The following is a 16,896-nucleotide window of genomic DNA, read 5'->3' as shown; positions in this document are numbered from 1 at the left end:
TCCATTTGCAGCATTGTGTTGTCCATGTTGGCCAGGGAACGCAGAAGCTGTTGGTCCAGCGCAGATCCGCGATGTCCTCTTGGAGAACCTTTCTGCTTTTGCTCCATCGCTTGTAGCAATTTGATACAAAAGAGTACGAAAACCCCAAAGCACCCAAAAACCATCATGGCGCTCAGAATCACGTCTTCCTCGGCATCGCTCATCTTCGCTATCGCTTGCTCAGACGAGCTGTGACCGGTTTGACACTCTCACTCTGTTGCTTTATGACATCATGGAGGTGGGGCCTTAGAGGGCCACTGAGTTGTTTTGCTGCAGTTGCCATGGTGTTAGGAGGCCCCGCCCACTCAACACTTTCTGACCGAGTGGGCGTGGCTTTCGTTGGCTGCATTTGCAATATTATAACCAGAATTTATTATCGGAAAAAAATCTATATATCGCAAAAGTGATTTTTAATCTTTATTAGGACAGGCCAATAAATAAAAATTAAATTTTGCCATTTTTTTTTATCATAGCGGGGGGGCTTAAAGGACCCCGCCCACCGAGCCAGACAATTGTTTTATTGCTGAGTTGGCATCGTGTTGGAGGCCCCGCCCACTCAGTGCGACACTTTATGAGCGAGTGGGCGTGGTCTTCTATGGCCGCACTTCTATGGCCCAGCACCTCTGCTGGGAGGCTGTTCCACTTATCTACCACTCTCTCAGAAACATAAAAAAAGGGGGGCCTTATTGTTCCTGCGCAGCAGTTGGAGGGATGAGCGTGACCCCCCCCCACTTGCGGCAGCGACTCTCAGCCAGCCGCACCATGATGGCAGAAACTTTAAAACCATTCCCAGCTATGAAACAATAAAAGCCAAAACCTGTTGGTAAAATTAGACGTTTCTTTAATCTGAGATCAGACTTTCGTAAAACAAAAAAATACATTTAAAACCGGCTCCTAATTCCCTAAATAAAAAGATGCCACGGAATATCGGTCAAGATGGCGGCGAACGGATCGTCTCGCTTCGTCACGAGATTCCGCAAGGCTAAAGAGAAAAAAAATACGATTGTTAGCTCATAGGGTTCATTAAATGTTTATCAAACATAATTATTTATACAAAGCTGTGAGAATGGATTCACAGTTTAGTGAATAAGCCCCCCCGAGTGTCGCTCGGCTCGGGGGGGGGGGGTCATCGAGCGATCGGAACATTTATGAAGATCTTAAGATTTGATTTAAGGGCCGAAGTAATAATCGAAACTTTTGTGAGTTAAAAACATCACCTGCAGGCGGCTTCAGAACAATCCGTTCACTTGTTCGGTGATGGGGTCCAAGTCGATGTCGTAGAAGCAGGGCCTTGTGGGTAATCCGGGCATGGTGCTCATCTGGGGGGGGGGGGGGGGACACAGGGAGACGCTTTACACGACGCGGACGAGAAAAACAGAATCCCGGAATCTCGCGTTACATTCCGTCCGGATCAGTAAATTATTTCACGAAGAATGAATACTTTTTAGGGGGAAAATCTCAAAGAAACGGGGCTGTAAAAAAAATATATATATCTCTAGAAGGCAAACGATGTCGCTATTAACTCTTACCGTTCCTACTAGAGGATACAAAAAGCCGGCGCCGACGCTCGCCCGAATATCTCTGATGGGGAGGACAAACCCTTTGGGGACGCCTTTCAGCTCCGGGTTGTGAGATAAGGAGAGGTGAGTCTTGGCCATGCAGATGGGGAGATCTGCGAAGCCCTGCAGGAGACGGAACCCAAGCATTAGAGAGACAAGGCAACCCCCGGCAGGTCGGCCCCATCCGGCCCCCGTCTAGTCGCCCGTTTCTCCTGCTGTAAAGACTCAAACCTTAATCAGTCGTTGGTCTCGTCTTAGATTCAGGAGCCGTATGTCTATCCTATGCATGTTTAATACCCTCACTGTATTACCCTCTACCACCTCTGCTGGGAGGCTGCTCCTGTTTTGTCGAAATCCCACATAATCAACTTGGACGAATTCTAAAACCGCACCTGCTGGGTGTACACTTCAACCTTCTTCCGAGCTTCGGGGAGTAGCTCAATGTTGTCGGCGCCGTAGATTTTCTGGGCGATAATTCGGATCTTGTCAGCGATTGGCAGCTAAGAAAACAAACAAAACACCAATGAGACGCTGAGCCTCGGAATTATCCGCCCCCGACCCCCCCCCCCCCCAGCCCCGAGAATTACCTCCACGTCGTAGAGGAACTTAAATTCACTCGGTTCGTGGGACGCCCTCTGCACCGCGTGGGCCAGATCCACGGCCCCCTTCCCACCTTCCGCCCAGTGAGAGCATTTCACGGCGTCGAAGGCTCCGGCCTCTCTTGCCAGGCGGCAGACGAGTTCGAGCTCGGCCTCGGTGTCTGTTCTGCGGGCAAAAGAACACAAAACTAAACATATGGAAAGGGTTAATTCCAACAGAGATCCCGGCAGGTCTTAGTTACCTGGAGATGTGATCAGAAACCCAGAGATCTTGGCCCCGGGAGACTCTTAACATAGCATTAAAGTGCCTACATTTTGGGGTGTGAGTAGGAGCAATTTATAGAATAACCAAGGGAGCTTTCACACATGGGGGACCGCTGGGACCTGATTAAAGCGTACGTTCCACTTGTTCACTAAATCCATTGCTACTCGAAAGTATTAACAGCCGGTACCAGATGACGGGGACTCTGAAAGAACCTGCATGTCGAAGCATGATCAGGAGTACATTTTTAATTTTACAAGGACTGAGGGCCATTTTTTGAGCCAATAAGTGCAGTTTCGACCAAGATCTTCTTACTTGAAAGCATTAACAGCCACCACCACGGGAACCCCAAACGTCGTGGCGTTCTGGATCTGTTTGTTGAGGTTGCTGCAGCCTTTCTCCAGCAGCTCCAAATTCTGTGAGACGGATAAAAAAAAAAAAAAAAAAAAAGGAACGCGTTAACCCGAAAATTAACACCGCGCTAAAAAAAAAAAAAGGTGTTTCAGACAAGCGAGCGTGAAACAAGGCGGTATTATAGGTGCGAGAACAGGTCTCATCGGTCTCCGCGACAAGCGACGGAATTAAAAAGAATATAAATGCTCTTCGACGCCAGTCTTTTCTGCGCGGTCTTTATACAAAACGCGAGATTGTAAGCTCACAAGACCAGACCCCCCCTCCTCCTCTGCCATAAAAAACTCCCAGCATATAGCTATATAGTTAACCCTTTCCTTACCAAGGAATATATATAAAAAAAAAATTGCCATTTTTACCATATGTGGATTTAATTAAGATTCCGCTTCAACCTGCGATAATTATACATCTTTTATTCATTCTTCAGGAAAATGAGGGGTTTCGTTTGAAACCATAGAAACATACAAAAAAAAAATATATATATATATAAATTAAGATTTTTATTTTTGGGGGGAGGGTTTATAATTATTTTTTTTCATGTATGGGCTTTTTATTTTATTTATAATTTTTACGGTTATCAGTGCAGTATGGATAGGGATCCCTTTAGGATCTCGTAGATCTTATGCATGCCAGTGATGTCACAATGCTATCACAGCGCTTAATGTATTTTTTTTTAAGAATTTTATTTTTGTTTCAATAATAATAAAAAACACTATTTTTTTTCCCCCCCACTCTTCCCTCCGATCTCCCCTGCACCGATCGCACTGTGATCAGCAAGCAGGGCTCCACAGGCTTGTATTGCTGATTGCAATGTGCGCGATCAGCCAGCAGGGGGAGGCAATCGGGGATCCCAGTCTCTCCTGTCTTTATTAAACGAGACATAAGAACGTTGTGACACACGTACCTCTTCGGTGTATTCTCTTGGTAAGGGCACGCCGGCGGTTACCTGGGGGGGAAATAACTGTAAAACCTTGTAAAAGTGGCCAACGAGAAAAACGAGACAGTCTGTCGATGAGGCAGCAGGGAGAAGTCTGAAGCTTTTTAGATCTAGACACCACGGCCTCGGAAAGCCAAATAATTTACAGAAAGGGCGCGATTACAGATACATAAGCAGCTGTAACGCAAAGAAGTTTGACTTTATTGAGAGGGTAGTGGATACGTAGAACAGTCTCCCAGCAGACTCTGTGTGTGGCAGTGAAAGGATAGGAGACACTCACGGTTGGACCTCCGCCATGCATCTTCAGAGCTCTTACTGTAGCCACCAGGACAACGACATGAGGACGGAGACCGGAGTACCTGCACTTGATGTCAAAAAACTTCTCCATTCCGATGTCAGCCCCGAAGCCCGCCTCGGTCACTGGGGAGGAAAAAGCAAATCTGGTTAATAATCAAAATGAATCAACGCGAAGGGCTTATCGGAGGACGAGGAGACTCACCGACAAATCCTTCTGGGCCAACCAGCTTCAGAGCGATCTTATCGGCCAAGATCGACGAGTTGCCATGAGCGATGTTGGCAAAAGGCCCGGCGTGTACGAACACAGGAGTCCCCTGGAAGCAAAAACAAACATTTTTAGGAGTTTTGGAGTATTTAGAGCCAAACGTATAACACATAAATAACCCTTACATTACACTTTCCGAGCAAAGAGGTTCAGCAGAAACATTTTCATTGTACCGGGAGGACCAGTGCTTTGCAAATGATTTTGGACCGGCCTGGGGAAGCAGGAACGCAGCGAGGTCACGTAACCTAGCTGTAAAAGCAAGGCTGCTCCCTCACAGGGTGTAGGCAGCAAGAAAGACAACTGCGAGTGAGGTGTGGGGGGGGGGGGGGAGTATGTATGTATGTATGTTAGAGTGAGCATGAGTGTGCGCGTGAGCGTGCATGAATGTGAGCGTGCGTGTGCATGAATGTGAGCGTGCGTGTGCATGAATGTGAGCGCGCGTGTGCATGAATGTGAGCGCGCGTGTGCATGAATGTGAGCGCGCGTGTGCATGAATGTGAGCGTGCGTGAGCATAAATGTGAGCGTGCGTGAGCATGAATGTGTGCATATGATGTGTGCGTAAATATGAGTGCCAGCGCATATATCAGCTAATGGGGGGGGTCAAGGGGGCTATCTTTTCCACCACGTTTTGTATCGTTCTCGGTCTGGAATCATTCCGTCGGCTCCTGTGTACAATTAGAAATGAATAATCCAACCAAAAAAAGAGATCGGAGACTCCACTCACTTCCAGGGTCTGCATCAGGTTGGGTTTGACGGCATCCTTCATCAGGACGGCCAACGCGCCGCTCACTCCCTGCGAGACAAAAACAACCATGAAGGCTGCGAGAAAGAAGCCACCGGAGTCTCCTCGTCATCAAAAAGATACAAAGCTGCTCATCAGAACGTAACATTTATAAAGAAAGAAGAAAAAGGGTTTCCAAGGAAACGGAACGCGCTCCTTCCGAACGTGAAAGGGACGCTCCGGCATCTTACGTTCCTTCTCTCCAAACCAGAAAGAGACTGCGGCAGGAAGGAGGGACCGGCCCGCGGAACGCATTTATATCTCCGGTAATTCCATAACCATGACAATGCCGCGGGCATTTACCAAATCCTCCGTGCTGATTGGCTCTCCTTTCTTGCTGGAGGCTACCACCATTTTCCCCAAGCGTTGCCGCATATCCTCCAGCCCATCGGTGAGCGCCAGAACCGCCATGATTTCACTCGCTACTGAGATGTCAAACTGCGTCTGGGGGGGGGGCAGATACAAAAAAACATTAATATAGAAAATTAAATCTAGACACAGAACCTGCCGGCAGATCGGCCCCATCCGGCCCCCGTCTAGTCGCCCGTTTCTCCTGCTGTAACGACTCAAACCTTAATCAGTCGTTGGTCTCGTCTTAGATTCAGGAGCCGTATGTCTATCCCATGCATGTTTAATACCCTCACTGTATTACCCTCTACCACTTCTGCTGGGAGGCTGTTCCACTTATCTGCCAACCTTTCCGTAAACTGAAACTACTGGGCAAAACTTCTATTACCTACCTAAATCAGTTGAATGAATGGTGATTAGTATTCCAAAAGATGCATTCAATGTAAAGATTTTAAATAAAAAAATGTATTTCAATTTAAAAAAAAATAAAAATTGGGGATTTTAGACACAGCAAGCGACGGAAATAAAGCAAATAAATCAAAACTGGAAATATTAATATAGAAAAGATTCCACAGAGATATTTGGTAGAGAGCCGTGATTACCGTGCGCGAGAAGCCCTTCTCCGTCGGGGACTGACCAATCGTGATCTTTCTTAAGAAGCGGTCATTTGTATCGAGCACTAAAATAAAAAATAAATAATAAAAACATTTAAATAATAAAAAAACTAAATAAAACTATTTATTACTATATCTTACTGTTGAGCTCAAAAAAAAATTTTTTTTTAAAAAGGCACAAAATCTTTATCTATAAAAATGATTAAATCTGTCCTATTAACTCCGTGAAAAATCCTGTTTTGTTCTGGTTTAACCCTTTGTGTTTTCTGGTAACGCCGCCAAACGCTGCCGGGAAATAACGTAACGACGGCATAACAAAAACGCACAACGTCCGATCTGGCAGAACGCCAGTCTGTTGCCAACGGCGACAGCCATTTGTATGTTCTTTATCATCCGAAACCCCCGGCGGACGGCAGGAGTCGTCGGGACGAGGCGCGGTTTCTTTGGTAATTTGGCGAGATTGGGTTTATTCCCCGGCATATGGCTCCGAGACGCAGACCCCGCGCGCCTCCTATTTATAAACTGAAATTATTTGGCGAATAAAAATGCTTAAAAAAAACAACAAAAAACAACACAAGTCGGGGCCAATTCCCCCTTCTGCTCCAAGCGCTGGCGACGATACGCAGTAAAGTAATCCCTGATTGGTTGACGGGACGAACGCCACGACGGAGAGACGTCGGCACTCAAAATGTTCATCCCTGGTGTGCAGTTTTGCAGTATATAAGGGGTTAAAGACCCGGTGTATAGGATTAACCCTTCGTACCCCTCTGCCACGTGATGGTGTCCGGATCGATATCCAGTCTCACGAACTTGTTGATTTCGTCCTCGGTCAAGGTCGCGGGGTCCGTTTTCTCGATGCCCAGTCTCTGCGGAAACAAAGTAACGGGAATTGTAAGATCTGGGAAGGTAACTGGCTGCCCCTGCGTTACCGCGCCACACAAGAGGGCATATTTATCTAATAGTTACCATGGAAACATCCTGAAACACTATTCTATTGTATTCATGTCAAGGGGCGCTCAATCCTTGTAGCTGGTATCAAGGGTAGTAGCCGACCTTATGGTGCAGTCTAAACATAGAACCTGCCGGCAGATCGGCCCCATCCGGCCCCCGTCTAGTCGCCCGTTTCTCCCGCAGTAAAGACTCGAACCTTAATCAGTCCTTGGTCTCGTCTTAGATTCCGGAGCCGTATCCCTACCCTGCGCATGCTTAAAACCCTTGCTGGATTGGCCCGTAGCTCTCTCGGTTTCGTGTCTCACCTTTAGTCTTCTTATCTGGATATATGAAAATTTCCGGACTCCGTTGCTCGATGGAACCAGGCGGTTATAAAGAGCCTGAAAGCGATACAGATGATTAGCCGCCGCTGGGGTGCGCCCCCCCCAATTGCATGTATAACCCACACTGCATGCGCGGATGTTAATACCTTGTCGGACTGCGTCAGCTCGTGGAAAATGCGAGCATCGATAGCAGCAGCTACGAGGTTGTTGGCGGCCGTGATGGCGTGGATGTCACCCGTAAGATGAAGATTAAACTAAAGGAAAGAATCGAGAGAAATATACTAAATTTATATTACCAAGTATATAAAACAAACACTAAGAACCGCCGGATAAAAGAACAGAGTTAAGAAATCTTTTGTTTTTGAAAGAAAAGCAAATTTTCTCCATTAAAATAACATGAAATGGATGCGAAATCCAGCGCAGACGGGGTTAATGCTGTAATTGACTATTGTAGCTGGAAGGGGCTGATTTTTAATGGAATCTCTTCATAGGAGTACAGAGTCCCTTTATCACTCCCATCACTCCTGCGTTCCAATGGCCCTTTATCACTCCCGCGTTCCAATGGCCCTTTATCACTCCCATCACTCCTGCGTTCCAATGGCCCTTTATCACTCCCATCACTCCTGCGTTCCAATGGCCCTTTATCACTCCCATCACTCCTGCGTTCCAATGGCCCTTTATCACTCCCATCACACCTGTGTTGTGTTGGCCCTTTATCACTCCCATCACTCCTGCGTTCCAATGGCCTTTTATCACTCCCATCACTCCTGCGTTCCAATGGCCCTTTATCACTCCCATCATTCCTGCGTTCCAATGGCCCTTTATCACTCCCATCACGCCTGTGTTCCAATGGCCCTTTATCACTCCCATCACTCCTGCGTTCCAATGGCCCTTTATCACTCCCATCACTCCTGCGTTCCAATGGCCCTTTATCACTCCCGCGTTCCAATGGCCCTTTATCACTCCCATCACTCCCGTGTTCCAATGGCCCTTTATCACTCCCATCACTCCTGCGTTCCAATGGCCTTTTATCACTCCCATCACTCCTGCGTTCCAATGGCCCTTTATCACTCCCATCACTCCTGCGTTCCAATGGCCCTTTATCACTCCTGCGTTCCAATGGTCCTTTATCACTCCCATCACACCTGTGTTGTGTTGGCTGATCCGAGTTTAAAAGTCGGATTGATGGTTACAGAAAATGTCCTTGAAAACCGCTGAGTGACCTAAAACTTTTGAATGGTTGTAAATTAGAAGATTTAGCGGTTACCTCTTCCATGGGGATGACCTGAGAGTATCCGCCCCCCGCGGCGCCCCCTGTTAAGAAACAGAAAACGTAACATCCGTGAGATCTTATGGTTTTGGGCTAAATACTTAATATCCAGTCTAACTTATATATTATATATTATTATATTATATCCTCATCTGCGACCTGCCAAGAAACCTCTATAAATTACGGGACGCTAAGCCGGCCCGGTGGGGAATTAGTTTGCGCCCCTCTGAATTCGGCCCTGACCGTGCATTAAGTTAACCAAATTTAACCAAACGCATAAATATTGTTGCACCAAAAGCACTAAATAAAAGCCACGTCTGGAAGGACACAGAACGAAAGCCTACAACGTACCTTTGATTCCAAACGTCGGCCCCTGGGACGGCTGCCGGACGCAGGCAAACACGTTGAGGTTGAGATGAGCGCCCAGAGCCTGCACCAGGCCGATGGTGGTGGTGCTTTTACCTTCGCCCAGCGGGGTAGGGGTAATTCTGTAAGGTTCATTGCAATATGACATCAGTAACGCATCATCAGTTATAGCCTTTATTCACAGAGCCCCAACAGCCAATCGGAGAGATAAAAATATGGATTTTAAAGAAAATAGAAAAATATATTGAAACAAAATGTAACCAATTATCTGCCCAACTACAGGTGGCCAGCAACGGCCAATCAGCGCGTGTTAAATTACCCGGTCACGACGACGTATTTCCCGTCCTGTTGCCCCTGCAGACGTCTGATGGTGGACAGCAGGACTTTGGCTTTCGTCTGGCCGTACAGCTCCACCTCGTCGGACAGCAACCCGATCTCTTCCGCGATCTTTCCGATGGGTTTCGGGATACAGGACCGGGAGATCTCGATGTCGCTACGAGAAAACCCCCCCCCCAAATTATCACCCGATCGCCTGACGAGGGCGACAATAACCAAATAATATTTTATTATATATTTTAATTTATATTATTATATATTCAATTTATTTAAGCTTTAGTTGTAATTTAATAAGATTTGGCAATTTGTTTTATTGTAGATTCTACAGAGGTGTGTATTAACCCTTAAAGGATAAAAAAAAAAAAGGCTAAAACATGAAACAAGAGACGCTATCACTAAACATAACCCCCAAAATCTGCCATTTATTATTATGTTTTTAATAGTCATTTGTGATCTTGCAGGAGCTGGACGACGAGTATACTTTTTTTTTATCACTTTTTTTTTGTTTTACACATAATTTGTAAGGTCTGCATTTTACAGAAATGCGTTTTTTTGTTTTTTTTTAGGTGGTGGTTTGCCGACAGTGTACATACCCCGGGCAAATATACCCCCACTTTACCTGGGAACCGGGGTCCGGAGCTGGAGGGGGTTATACTCGATATTCCATTTGTTGGGACGATATTTCTCGAGGTAGCGTTTTGCGCTCTCCACCGTATTCTGAAGGAAAGAATCGTAAATGGGGAAGACAAAACAAAAAAAACGCAATTAGCAACTCATGAGGTTTTAATAGGCAAGGCGGCGGGGGGTGTCAGTATTCTTAGGACACTAACTGGTTAATACGCACCTCCATGAGCATGGCGACTGTCATCGGCCCCACTCCACCTGGCACCGGGGTGATGTGGGACGCTCTCTCTTTAGCTTCTTTGTACGCGACATCCCCGACAATGCTTTTCCCGGATGGTTTAGTGGGGTCTGAAAAGGAAATTGGTTTGCAGGCTTCAAATTATTGATAAACTTCAAAAAAAAAAAAATATATAAAAAAAAAATTCACCTAAATGTCTAAATTTAAATAAATGGGAGGCTAACAATTTAAATTTGAGCCTCGTGCCCTTGTGATAATTCTATTAAATGGGTATTTTGTGAATGCTTTATACGGATACATCGGCCACGTGCTTATTAACCTATTAGTTACTGAATTCTAGTCAGAAGGAACCAGTTTAGAACGGGCTGGGTGTTCGTCTATACACAGCGCCACCTAGTGGTGTTTCCTTGCAAGCGCCACATTCCAGCACAACGTTCTGAAATTCTTGTTAAAGGGACACTCCAGCCATCCTATGCACTTTAATACATAACAGTAGCGCGGCCCCTTTAAGCTTTCATGAGGGTCCCCCTTGGAAAAGAATGGGGGGATTCTGGCGAACGCTATCGGCGGGGGGTCTGTTCTGAATCCCCTGTGTACACGCACAACGTTCTAACCAGTCGAAATACAGTCGTACTGCTTTATCCGCGGGGTTGAGTGCAAGCCGTTCCGCAGATGACTGGCAGAAAATTAAGTTAGGAAAGATTAAATTAGAACATTTCTATCGGAGTGTCACGCGGTTATCATGCTGTCCTCGGGAAGCCCCGATTACCACACTTGATTTTTAAAATGAGATCCGTCACAAAAATCCTTTAAATCAGCGATGCAGGAAAAGCCTTTTTTCGTTTTCTTTTCGTAAACGAGCCGTTTTATTTTTTCAAATAAACAGCGAGTTCTGGAAGCCCCCCAGTCTTTCTTTTATATATTTTGAGCTGTAACTTAATTGTACAGCACTGTGGAATTTGTTGGCGCTATACGGAAACAAAAAGATAATTATATTATAGCCACTCACATACTCCTAATTTACGGTAAAAAATACGAACATGGGGTGGATGAAGAGGGGGGGGGGAGATTCTGCTCTATTTAAACGTGTTATATTTGCCGATCGCTGCGTGTTATAAAGTTATTTTATTATGCTTTGCGCACAAAAGAAAACATGTTTTTAAAATAGTTTCCTGATCATTGTTTGGAATAACACCCCAGCCTTGGAAAAGCAACCATTCTCCGTATTCTTCACATCGCCCCGACTGGTTACAAATTAACCCTCTCATTTCATCGAGTCATACTTTTCCCGCAGCGTAACATTATAATAAGTTTCTTGTGCAAAACACGTCAGGCAGCGAGGGGTGAACAGACGAGCAGGACTTTGCCTCGGTAATACGAGCGACAGACGGCTGCCCTAAACGCGCCAGAAAACAAGAACGGTCAAGGACGATACCGGCAGACCTGGTGCCCTTTGGAACAGCGCTGCGTTTATAATCAGTCACTGCCCTTAACGTCTCCAAAGACTACATAAGTTTGGGTTCAGTCAGCCGTTTTCATTGAAAACAAGGGAATTCCTGGCCGTAGCATAATTACAAAAGGGTTTTCTAACCATCAATTAGCTTTTTAAACTTGGATCAGCGAACACAACGTGCCATTGGAACCCAGGAGTGATGGGAGTGATAAAGGGCCATTGGAACCCAGGAGTGATGGGAGTGATAAAGGGCCATTGGAACCCAGGAGTGATGGGAGTGATAAAGGGCCATTGGAACCCAGGAGTGATGGGAGTGATAAAGGGCCATTGGAACACAGGAGTGATGGGAGTGATAAAGGGCCACTGGGACACAGGAGTGATAAAGGGCCACTGGGACACAGGAGTGATGGGAGTGATAAAGGGCCACTGGAACCCAGGAGTGATGGGAGTGATAAAGGGCCATTGGAACCCAGGAGTGATGGGAGTGATAAAGGGCCATTGGAACCCAGGAGTGATGGGAGTGATAAAAAGGCCATTGGAACACAGGAGTGATAAAAAGGCCACTGGAACACAGGAGTGATGGGAGTGATAAAGGGCCATTGGAACACAGGAGTGATGGGAGTGATAAAGGGCCATTGGAACACAGGAGTGATGGGAGTGACAAAGGGCCACTGGGACACAGGAGTGATAAAGGGCCACTGGGACACAGGAGTGATGGGAGTGATAAAGGGCCACTGGAACCCAGGAGTGATGGGAGTGATAAAGGGCCATTGGAACCCAGGAGTGATGGGAGTGATAAAGGGCCATTGGAACCCAGGAGTGATGGGAGTGATAAAAAGGCCATTGGAACACAGGAGTGATGGGAGTGATAAAAAGGCCACTGGAACACAGGAGTGATGGGAGTGATAAAGGGCCATTGGAACACAGGAGTGATGGGAGTGATAAAGGGCCATTGGAACACAGGAGTGATGGGAGTGATAAAGGGCCATTGGAACACAGGAGTGATGGGAGTGATAAAGGGCCAATGGAACACAGGAGTGATAAAGGGCCTCTGTACTCCTATGAAGAGATTCCAGCTCCAATAGTCATTTACAACATTAACCCCGTCTGCACTGGATTTCTGATCCATTCCATGTTATTTTAATGGACAAAAGTGTCCTTTCCTCAATAAAAAACCAAAAAAAAACCTTTGAACGGTAATTTAGATTTACTTTTTGTTACTAAAAGCTGGAACACATTAACTCGGGATGATAAGGAATATGAAATCCTTCACTCATCAACTTCGGGAGGAGGCATGGATTTAATAACTCTCAACCCTGAATTAAAATGGAACTCCCTTATTCTCTATTTTTTTTTTTTATATTATTTATATTATTACATTTTCTGTTTAAACAAAAGGTTAGTAGAACATACAACACTTTGTAACAGTTGTATTGTGTTTTTTTTGTTTGTTTTTTTAACCCTACACAGGGAAAGGACTTAATTTGCATAGGCAGGACTCCATTAGCATTGCCATAAAGCGTCAGCTCAGTGTTGTGTCTGATTCTGTAATGTAATGAAAATATCGCATCTCTCGCTACATCGGCAACCTCTAGATCTGCAGATAAACTTTATTGGAACTAAATCAACTTCAGAGAAAATATTCCCTTATGACACATTCTCCTTCCTGGGTTTGAGTTTGAGGGTAATTTGGACGGATCTGTAAAGTTTTATGCATTTCCATAGCCCTGCAGAGTATTTACAATGTTGGACACATTGTATTCACGTAGATATTATTTGTATTAATGTAACTTCTTACCTGGGACATAATTAATGCCACAATCGATCACGATGGCTCCCGGCTTTATCCAATCCCCTTTCACCATCTCTGGTTTACCCGCTCCAACCACCAGAATGTCTGCTTTGCTCACCTGTTGAGGTTATTTTGGGAATTATTAACACCTGCGCATTTACCATCTTCCAACACGCGATGACTGAATTAATTGCCTCCCCCCCCCAGGCAATAAAAAGCGAGGTCCCATTAGAAGCCCGTACCTCATCTGTCAGAGTGGCGGTCTTGGAGTGGCACGTGGTCACCGTCGCGTGGCTCCACAGGAGGAGGTCGTGCATCGGAGCCCCGACTATCTTACTCCGCCCGATAACCACAGCTTTTTTACCTGCGATCTGCACCCCTGGAGACAGAACGGTCAAAATATTAAAAGGTAGTGATTCTAGAAAATCCTCCCCCAAAAAAACCCAAGAATTAGAACAAAGGGGCGGCATTTGCGATGACAATGATTTGATCATTTCACCTGTTTGTCTGATAAGGTTCAAGCATCCCTTTGGGGTACAAGGAATAAAACAATCGTCCAGATCTCCCCTGGCCAGCTTCCCGGCATTTATACTGGTCAACCTGTAACGGAGAATACGAATGGTGATGTCACAGCGGAGAAAGAAAAGAAACTTGCAACATTTATGGGTCGGGACATGCAGACCCTTCCTTTTCTACCTGACCGAAGCTAAGGAAGGGACGGTTTTCTTCTAGGATTCACCCCAAATAGTGGACCCAGGGAAGTCTTCAGGGCCCCGGCTCTTACCAGCCCAGCGAATGTTTAGGGGAGATGCGCCCCCGCAGAAACCACCCCAGTGCAGGGGTGCCAAGGTATACAAAAACCTGGGGGCTTGTTGCATCCCTGGGGCTCCATGATGACAGAGGCGCTTGCTCTCTCTCTCTCACAGGTTCTCACTTACTGAACCTTGCTTCACCTAAACCCACGAGATGTCACAAAACCTGAACACACATATCTCACCCATCCACGTCTTTGCTGGGCGACACGGCGTTGGTGACTTTTTCCGTGTTGATGGCGTGGTCGGAATCTAGGGGCAACTGAACAATCAATCCGTGGAACGCTGGATCCTCATTGATCGACTTTATTTTGTTCAGAATCTGAGGAGTAAAAATGAAAGAACATTCCGTATAAAAATAGAGTTTGGAGCAGGAGGAAAATTAACGCCAACGAGAAATTAATTAACTAAAATGGATTGTGTGCGATCATTTAACCCTTACTTTGGAGAGATATTTAGAACACGGAGTAAGGGGGTTGTATGGGCTACAAATGAATCCCACGACAACCGAGATACACGAATTGAAATATTCGCACAGGTCTCCTTACCTCGGTTTCCGTGGCAGCCTTTGGCAGCTTGATGTGGCTGGCGTGGATCCCGATCTAAGGGCGGAATTTAAATAATTTTATTTAAGAAAAATATTTAAGACGATAAATAAAGTAAATAAAACATATTATAACCCGATCTCTAAAGGACGCACTTCGTCAACACAGAGATACATTTATATCAGACTCAAAAAAAAAAAAAAATGTTCTCCCCCAATGAGTTTAAACGTTTTAAAGGAAATGAGATACTTCGTATCACTGGAAATTACCTCGGCAGCGGCTTTCAGCTTCACGCTGATGTACAGGTTGGAATCGTCCCTGTCCCCCACCTAAGAGAAAAAGATGTATTTTAGTACAAATCCCACAGACTGGGTGACCCCCCCCAATTCAGCACTAAACGCTTTACCACACCTGCAGGATGGCCAGTCCGGGGCTAAAGCTGGAGTACTTTTCCTTCATGGCGCCAACTTCATCCTTCAGTCGGTCTCTGACTAGTCTGTAAGACGGAATGACGCACGGGGTAAAGAATAAATGCTGTTCAGGGGGCTGCCAGTGGACTACAATTCCCACAATCCTCCAACGACATGATAGAAATTGCTCTGATCTCCTATTACCATCACCATGATACGTCTAGAGAACATTTAGGAGTCTGGATGGTTACTCCGCGACCCCAGCGACCTTGCTGCCCGACGCGTTCCGCATTCCGGGGACTGGGGATAAAGAGGCGGCTCCGGCGCTTTAAGGCCAGTGGGCGCCTAATGACATAAGTGCGGCCGACGGCTGGATGTGACAGGCTGCACACTACAGCGCCGATCCGCCTCTGGAGCGGTAGATCGCCAGCCATTTGCCCGACCCTGGGTGGCAGTACATTAAAAACGTATTTCTTTAACCCTGTAACGACCCCGACGCTCCTCGCTACGGTGGCAGAAAGATTTCGGGACTCATGATACACTTTAGATAACTTGATAAATGTATCAAAAGATACAACATGCTGCTGATCAAGGGAAAAAAAAGTTTAATGCGTAACGAATGAGACTAACCGGGAGGCCGACGATCAGCTGACGGAGCAAAGCGACGGTTTATGCGGCAGTCCGCGGCCTGCAGGGGGCAGCACCGGCACCATGAGAGGGGATTTAAACCGGGGATTTAAAAGCGTAAAAAAGTTAAACGGCTTCCCGGCAGAAGTGGTAGAGGGTAATACAGTGAGGGTATTAAACATGCATGGGATAGACGTACGGCTCCTGGATCTAAGACGAGACCAATGAAGCCACATGGCTGCCCACAATAATACCCCTAAGGGGCAAGAGTTCTGCAAAACAAAACTTACTCCAAGACAGCTGAGCTGAGGATAATGAGAGTGGGGGTATGAAAAGCCTTCAATCCAAGGGTTGTTCACCCTCAGTACAGGGCCCTGGCTGTCATTATTATTATATTGCAACAGCAGCTTAACCCCTTACACCCCAGTTCTGCAGGATTTAAAGGGGGTTCCTTGTAAAATAACTCCTGCTACAGCTACACTCCCAAAACACACATTTTTAGCCCCCAATCAGATGGGGTGACTCTGACAGCAGCTGTGGCATGTTACAGCCCCTGCCCCTTGCCCCCTACCCTTTGCCCTTCTGCGCAGGCATGCATGAGCTGAAAATACCCCCTGAGGGGTAGGAGCATTTCCTGGCAGCAGGGGGCACTCACCCGGAGACTGTTTTTCCGCTGAGGATCTCTGCAGACATGCTGGCCGCTGTCAGGCTGCTCCGGACCGGTACAATGCACGCAGCTCCGATAGTGGACGGGTACGAGAGACCGACGGCTCGGGGTAAGAGACTGCGGCTTACCCTCGTGGCCGAGACTGGGACAGGGCTGGCTCCGCGCATGCGCGGACAGGGGGCGGGTATGGGAGGTCAGTACATGTTAACTCCGCCCCCTCAAGAAACAGGGAATCACATGGTTACAGAGCAAAGTGCGACCCAGGGGCAAACGGCATGCCGGGGGCAGGTTCCCGGGGGCAGACGGCATGCCGGGGGCAGGTTCCCGGGGGCAAACGGCATGCCGGGGGTAGGTTCCCGGGGGCAGACG

The 16,896-nt window shown here is 46.6% G+C and overlaps 1 protein-coding gene across 1 annotated transcript; it reads right to left on the bottom strand.

Annotated features, from left to right (window-relative positions):
• Nucleotides 1–1,268: 1,268 nt before the first annotated feature.
• Nucleotides 1,269–16,553, bottom strand: LOC149271648 (C-1-tetrahydrofolate synthase, cytoplasmic-like). The gene is made up of 27 exons (XM_089507238.1): nt 16,516–16,553; nt 15,235–15,319; nt 15,093–15,152; nt 14,827–14,880; nt 14,464–14,600; nt 13,966–14,066; nt 13,709–13,845; nt 13,473–13,584; nt 10,204–10,331; nt 9,979–10,076; nt 9,343–9,516; nt 9,009–9,145; nt 8,655–8,701; nt 7,534–7,641; nt 7,370–7,444; nt 6,877–6,979; nt 6,102–6,178; nt 5,455–5,595; nt 5,095–5,163; nt 4,307–4,418; nt 4,088–4,227; nt 3,775–3,816; nt 2,775–2,875; nt 2,186–2,363; nt 1,991–2,098; nt 1,569–1,721; nt 1,269–1,358 (listed from the first exon to the last, which is right to left on the bottom strand). Exons 1-27 carry the CDS (start codon nt 16,551–16,553, stop codon nt 1,269–1,271), a joined length of 2,805 nt encoding a protein of 934 aa, XP_089363364.1.
• Between the last annotated feature and the right edge of the window lie 343 nt (nt 16,554–16,896).

The sequence above is a fragment of the Sceloporus occidentalis genome, unplaced genomic scaffold (genome assembly GCF_023333645.1).
Source record: "Sceloporus occidentalis isolate IW3139 unplaced genomic scaffold, rSceOcc1.0.p SCAF_476, whole genome shotgun sequence".
Lineage (NCBI taxonomy): Eukaryota > Metazoa > Chordata > Lepidosauria > Squamata > Phrynosomatidae > Sceloporus > Sceloporus occidentalis.
Note: the sequence above shows the minus strand (reverse complement) of the source record. Positions and strands in the feature narration are given on the sequence as shown.